General features: G+C 55.4%; 4 protein-coding genes across 4 annotated transcripts; 2 read left to right on the plus strand and 2 right to left on the minus strand.

Moving 5' to 3' along the window:
• Positions 1-357: 357 nt before the first annotated feature.
• On the plus strand, positions 358-2,166 carry CPAR01_15196 (uncharacterized protein; the record flags this gene model as incomplete). Its single annotated transcript, XM_060499445.1, has 4 exons — positions 358-508; positions 618-1,189; positions 1,247-1,985; positions 2,048-2,166. 4 exons carry the CDS (start codon positions 358-360, stop codon positions 2,164-2,166), a joined length of 1,581 nt encoding a protein of 526 aa, XP_060341877.1.
• Positions 2,167-2,914: 748 nt separating this feature from the next.
• CPAR01_15197 (pyrroline-5-carboxylate reductase) lies at positions 2,915-4,003 on the minus strand (the record flags this gene model as incomplete). Its single annotated transcript, XM_060499446.1, has 2 exons — positions 2,915-3,888; positions 3,946-4,003. The coding sequence occupies 2 exons, from the start codon at positions 4,001-4,003 to the stop codon at positions 2,915-2,917; spliced, it is 1,032 nt and encodes a 343-aa protein (XP_060341878.1).
• Positions 4,004-4,633: 630 nt separating this feature from the next.
• On the plus strand, positions 4,634-5,554 carry CPAR01_15198 (CTD kinase subunit gamma; the record flags this gene model as incomplete). Its single annotated transcript, XM_060499447.1, has 3 exons — positions 4,634-4,789; positions 4,849-5,025; positions 5,099-5,554. 3 exons carry the CDS (start codon positions 4,634-4,636, stop codon positions 5,552-5,554), a joined length of 789 nt encoding a protein of 262 aa, XP_060341879.1.
• A 411-nt stretch (positions 5,555-5,965) lies between these two features.
• Positions 5,966-6,625, minus strand: CPAR01_15199 (uncharacterized protein; the record flags this gene model as incomplete). The annotated part of the gene is made up of 2 exons (XM_060499448.1): positions 5,966-6,289; positions 6,398-6,625. 2 exons carry the CDS (start codon positions 6,623-6,625, stop codon positions 5,966-5,968), a joined length of 552 nt encoding a protein of 183 aa, XP_060341880.1.
• Between the last annotated feature and the right edge of the window lie 144 nt (positions 6,626-6,769).

Consider the following 6,769-nt stretch of genomic DNA (forward strand, 5'->3'; position numbering starts at 1 on the left):
ATGCCAGGGCCACCCGATCCCCGACCCGTCCCGTATTAGCACGCGCTCTTTGGCAAGTCTCCGATACACCGAGCGCCCTCGATCCCCATCCCGAGCCATTATCGTGCCCACCTTTCCCAACAGTCAACGCCGCCCAGGAGCCCCCCCAAGGGCCAAACGCCTGCGTTGGGCCATCGGATTTAACCCACCGCCGTAGAACGGCCGTAGACAACGGGTTCGGAGAACTAGGGGAGTCAGAGGAAGGAGTGGGCTGGGTCGTTTGAGTGGGAAGGGCCTTTGCGGCGTTTTATATAGCCAACTGCTAGACCCCCGTTTTCTTTACTGTTGGTTCTTAGGTGGTGTGATTGTAACCTCATCATGGCCTCATCGAAAGTTGCACAACAATATTGGAGGAGCCTGGCCCGGCCCGGACGCCGGGGGCCGGCCGGCACGGCGTTGCAGGTTGAGGCTCTGACTAACACGAGTCTCGTCAACCATCGCAACAGCACGAGTTCGAGCTCGCCGACAGGTACACATCCGTCTCATTGACTTGTGCCCTCAACTCTTTGTGCAATCATACCCTTTGTACACCTATCATAGGCATCGCAACGAAACACCCACTAACACACACTCCGCAGAACCAAAACGTGAAAGAGTCGTCGTCCTGGGCTCAGGCTGGGCAGGCTACGCCTTCGCCCGCGAGCTCGACCCAAAAAAATACGAGCGCATCCTCATCTCCCCGCGCTCCTACTTCGTCTTCACCCCCCTGCTGGCCTCCACCTCGGTCGGCACCCTCGAGTTCCGCTCCGTCCTCGAGCCCGTCCGCCGTCTGGAGCTCGACGCCTTCCACCAGGCCTGGGCCGACGACGTGGATTTCACGCGGAAAGTGATCCGTGTCGAAAAGGTTACTTCCGAGGACGCCACGTCCAAGACATTGCCGGCGCGGGATGCGTACGCGCGGGCTAAGGGCGAGGTGGTTGATGTCGCGTATGATAAGCTTGTTGTGGCGGTCGGGTCGTATTCGCAGACGTTTGGGATCGAGGGCGTGAAGGAGTATGCTAATTTCTTGAGGGATATCGGGGACGCGAGAAGTATTCGGTTGAGGGTGCTGCAGTGCTTTGAAAAGGCGGATTGGCCGACGACGACGGATGAGCAGAGGAGGAAGCTGCTTCACTTTGCTGTCGTTGGCGGAGGACCGACGGGTATTGAGGTGAGTTACACCCAATCTCCTTTTCCCCCAAATATTTCGTCACTAACACACGCCCAGTTCGCCGCCGAGCTTCACGACCTGATCCACGACGACCTCTCCAAGCTCTACCCGCACCTGATGGAATTCGTCGGCATCACAATCTACGACATCGCGCCCAAGGTCCTGCCCATGTTTGACCAGCAGCTGGCCTCCTACGCCGAGGACCTCTTCCGCCGCCAGGGCATCAAAGTAAAGACCAACCACCACCTGCAGCGCATCCGCCCGGACGAGACGGACCCGCGCGGCGCGCTGCGGCTCAAGATTCAGGAGCACGGCGAGGAGGAGGTCGGCGCGGGCATCGTGGTGTGGAGCACGGGTCTGATGCAGAACCCGCTCGTGCAGACGCTGATGAAGAAGGAGTTGCGGAACCCGAATGTCGCTGCTGCTACTGCTACGGAAGACCAGAGTGCTGGTGGTAGTACTGAGATGGTCAGGATTCTCAAGGCGGAGCGGAGCGGTGGTATCGTCACAGACGCGCATCTGAGGGTCCGCCTCGACGATCCGAAGAACGAGGGCGCCGTGCTGCCGGACGTGTACTCCATGGGCGACTGCTCTGTTCTCGAGGGCCAGACGCTGCCTGCCACGGCCCAGGTTGCCAGTCAGCAGGCAAAGTACCTCGCCAAGGCGCTCAACAAGCAGGCGGCTGGACCAGAGGAGGGAAAGCCGTTCAAGTTCCGGAATCTCGGGGCCATGGCGTACTTGGGTAGCTGGCGTGCTATTCATCAGAGTTCTGCGGATGAGTTGAAGGGGAGAGCAGGTATGTTATACTGTACTCTTGGAGGCAGTGGGATCTGAATGGGCTAACGAGGTGCTGTGCAGCTTGGATTCTGTGGCGGTGTGCTTATTTGACCAAGTCGATGAGTATTCGGAACAAGATTCTGGTCCCGGTGTACTGGTTCGTCACCTGGGTTTTTGGAAGGGATATTTCTCGGTTTTGAGCGTTGTGGGATATGAAGTCGTGCGTCAGTCAGTAGAGGAGGGAAAGACATCATCATGGACTTGTTAAAAGAGAATAGCGACTGTAAGATGGTGTAAATGGTGGTCATGAGAGGCCAATGCAACCCACACAATTATTAGCGATAGACATGGACGAAGAAAGGCGACTACCATAGGGATGATAGATTGGAGGGGTGGACCCGGGTGTCTAGCCCAAATGTAAAGTATAATAGCCACGCAGCTTTCCGTTCAGTATCGTGTGAACCCATACATACTGCATAGCGTAATATAGTGTCATTATTATGTGATTCAGATTCCCGAGATCAACGTACCTTAGTGTTGGGGGGACCGAGCTTTTACAATTTTGTTTATACATAAGTTGAATGGGATCTATCATTAAAACCATTTTCTGTTTCATGCTTTTACTCCTCTTTCTGGTTTGAAGTACAAGATGCCGAAATGGAGAGTAAAGGACTGCGACTGCCATTGATAACTTTCAGATCCTACCCTAATCAGGGCAATGGATGCTTGAGACAGCTTAAATGTCGTAGTGGCTTTGCTGTTTCTTCTTCTTTAGAATTGTATCATCTCGAATGGCAGCATTCAACCAGAGGTTGATTGGGCGGGAGAAGTGAGTAAATACGATGATGGCCAGATGAATCAAGATAGATAACAAATATTTCTTCATTATTCATGAGGATTGTACATTATGTACTTTTGCGCAGAAATCTATGAGCTTTTCCAACCATCTCAGAACTGAGGATATCCCGACTGCGAAACGAAACGAGTGCCGTTCACCCCCTGAATGCCCTGGCCCTGCTGGCCGGCAACAACAGTAGCCTCACGCACGGCACGTGAGACAGTGCCCCTCACACGACCCTCCTCGAGCACCAAAAGACCACCGATAGTGCATCCGCCAGGCGTAGTAACCTTATCGCGGAGGAGAGCAGGGTGGTCACCGTTCTGGACCAAGCCCGCGGCGCCCTTCATAGTCTGCGCCGCCATCCTCGTGGCCTCGGCGCGCGGGAGACCCATGGCGACGGCGCCGTCGATGGCGGCCTCGAGAACCAACGAGAAAAACGCTGGGCCGGAGCCGCAGAGGGCGGTGCTGACGTCCATGTTCTCGGCGGGCAGGTAGACGACGTCACCGATGCGCTTGAAGATCCAGGTAACGAGGTTGGCGGCCTCGCGCGGTAAGGGGTAGGTGGGCGCGCCGATGACGGTCATGCTCTCGCGAATGAGGGAGGCGGTGTTGGGGAGAGCGCGTATGATGCGGCAGCGGCCATCCTCCTCGGGGTCCTTTGTCGGGACGGCGCCGTGGAGGATCTCCTCGAGGTGCTCCTCGGTGAGGCCGGCGCAGATGCTAATCAGGAGCTTGCCGTGCAGGGCGCGGGTCATGCCGGGTTCGCTGAGGACGTCCTTGACCATGTAAGGCTTGCAGGCGAGGATGACGACGTCGGACTGGGAGACGGAGTTGACGTTGTCGTTTTGGACGACCTTGAGGATGGAGGAGTGCTCCCACAGCGCCTTCTTCACCTTCTTGGCGCTGTCGGAGCGACGGACGCAGGCGATGAAGCGGGATGGTAGGCGATGGGGGACCTCGTCGCCCAAGGGGGTGGATGTGCCCGATGCCGAAGGAGTGTGGAGGGTCTGGAGAGGCTTGGGAGCCTGCATCTCCAGCAGGGAAGTGAAGATGCCGTTGAGGATGGCGATACCCATGGTTCCTGTTGAGAGTCAGAATATTTCATCTCATTATTTGCAGAAGATATTTCTTTACTTACCACAACCGAGAACGGTCATGGTGAGCTCCGAAGAGCTGTGTTCTCCCATGACAGACATGATGAAGACGCGGTATGAGAGAAAATGAGAATGCGGTGTAAGTGATGGATTCCTATTGCGCCAAGGATGGTGCTTCTAATTTATAGTCCAAGAAAAAACAACAGAAAGTTAGAGCAATATGGACAAGCTCAGTTTCGGAGAAAGGGTCGCTTTGGGTTGCAAAAACAAAGTTTATCAGACAAAGATAGGAGATGAAGGCTGAGTTAAAGAATCCCCTTGCTAATAATATTTTCCACCTCCTTTTGCAGAAAAAGAAGCTCTCCACTGTTCCGATATCGTCCGTCCACAGCTTTTCGTCCACTGGACTTGGCTTTTCTTCAGCGCTAAGCCCAACTCTGCTTAGCTTAGTATCCCCCTAGATTCGCACAGTGCTTACCGCACCAAAGCAGTGAGAACACACCCAAAAATGGAGGCAACAGCACAGGGTGTACCTGTGGGAAACTCCCCCAGCGAATTCAGTTGGAAAGAGTGACAGCTCGGATTCGGGTGCCATTGAACAAGCCTCAACTCAGCCCCAGCATCACCAGCCGCTTTTTCAACATCATCCCGAACTCTCACCCCAGACCCGGTCCGCTCAATTCAAATTTAGATCAAGATCAGAACCGGGACCGAAGTTCGCCGTAGCGCAGCATGGCGGACCCTTTCGAGGTTCGAATGCGCTTCAGTAGCTCCCTGCAGCATCTGAATGCGTCCGTTACTTCAGCTCAGAAGGCGGCTCAGTATGCCCTCAAGTACAAGGATATGGACGAGGATCTGCACTCTTGTATCCTCGAGCAACTGGAGCGAGTGAGTGTGATCTACGTGAGAAAACTATGAGATAATGGGCTGATTATGATTCTTTTTAGAACAACATGAATACGCGCGCCAATATCATGTACTTCATTGAGCATTTCCTTGAGATGGCACAGAAGGACAAGCACATGGACTACGTCCGCATGATGCAGCGCGACATCATTCGCATCGTTGATGCCGTCGCCCCCGATGATGGATCTGGCGCCGCCAACGTCAAGGTCGTCCGAAGAGTGAGTTCCCTCTCTGATCCCACGGTCCCGCACAAGCTTCATGTAAAAACTGACATGAGAGCAAAAATTTCAGGTCCTCCGAGGCCTCCAGGACAAGGACTTCCTCGAGGCACGCACAGTAACAGAGATCGAAGAAGTCCTCAAGGAGCGCGAGACGAGCGCCCACGACGCGGGCCTCTCGTCCCCCGTCAACGGCGACATCGAGATAGGCGACGCGCCTCCCAGCCACGCCATGCCGGCTAACGGCCGGGGACCCGCCGCGCGCCTGGAGAAGCGCCAGATTGAGCAGCGCATCGAGGAGGACCGCGAGCGTCACAAGCGGCTGCGCGAGAGCATATGGGCCATCCCGCCGCACGGGAACGCAGAGATTGACAAGATTTGGGATGAGACGAGCGATTTCGGCGACGACGACCACATCCTGGGCGAGGAGGAGTTTGCCGAGTGCTCTCAGGCTATGAAGCACTCGTGTCCTCCTAAGCCGCCGGTCGGTCCTGCTAGTACGCGCATTACGAATGGAAAGAAGAACTGAGTGAGAACTTGCGGGTTCTCTTCCAAAGCATACCTTGGCGTTTCGGGGGAAAGGATGGAAAAAATTGGGCGTTCGAGGGTCAGGTTTCGCGACACGACAAATTCCACAGGTAGCACTAGGGTCAAGGTCTTTATCAACGTTGGCCAAGTATTTTTTGGGTAGCTTGAGGCATAATCAGGAATTGCAAAAGAAGACCGTTCTGTATGGCAATACAAAAAAGGTGGTGTATGTCTTTGTGATAATATTGTTACATGGGTGTTTATACACTCATACACGTCCGTCTAGACCAATCCGAACCCAGATGTCCGACAACACAATGCTCCCCCCGAGTTTTACATCTCCTCCCAAGGAGAGGGGCCGCGCTCCAGTCTACATCAGCCAGCCAGGCCTCAACCAGCCATCAGGGCCCTTTTACTCCATGGTGACGGTGGCGCCAAGCTCCTTCATGGCGGCGATGATCTTCTCGGCCTCATCCTTGGCCACGTTCTCCTTCATCAGCTTCGGCGCGCTCTCGACGAACTTCTTGCTGTCCACCAAGCTCAGACCCAACAGGTTCTTGATCTCCTTGATGACCTTGGGCTTGGAGCCGGCGTCGAAGGCCTGGAGCTTGATGTTGAAGACGCTCTTCTCGGCGGCCGCCGGTGCGGCCTCCTCAGCCTCCTCAACAGCGGCGGGAGCTGCTGCGGGGGCGGCGGCGAAGCCACCGACGGGGAGATCGGGGATGTTGAGCTTGGACTGCGATTGAGAGAGTCAGAATTTGGCCCATGATCTCTTTTTCCCCTGAATGCCTATGACGAATCGATTGGGGGATAAACTGCGCTCGTCACTGCTTCTTCAACTAACCTTCAAGCTTGAAACAAGGTCTGCGGTCTCGAGGAGAGTAAGGGTGCTAATCTGGTCGACAATGGCGGCGATCTTGGGGTTCGTGGGGGCAGCGGCCTCGGTCGAGTTGTACCTTCGTGCGGTTGCGGGAGTTCGGGTCTGGAAGAGGGATGTCGAGGCACGCATCGAGCCGGTGGCACGGAGCTGACGGGCGCAGCTCTGGGCTGCGAATCTGCAAGAGAGGGCCATTGTGTGTAGTTGTCGTGTGAGGATATGAAGAATGCGGGAGGAGACGAGGCCAATTGGCGTTGTTGAGCGGAGCGGATTGTCGTCGAGAATCGAGTTCGGCCTCAAGCAACAGGGAGGTTTCTTAGCTCGGGATATCTTCTGGGC

The sequence above is a fragment of the Colletotrichum paranaense genome (genome assembly GCF_030867605.1).
Source record: "Colletotrichum paranaense strain IMI 384185 chromosome Unknown Scaffold_18.1, whole genome shotgun sequence".
NCBI classification, from domain to species: domain Eukaryota; kingdom Fungi; phylum Ascomycota; class Sordariomycetes; order Glomerellales; family Glomerellaceae; genus Colletotrichum; species Colletotrichum paranaense.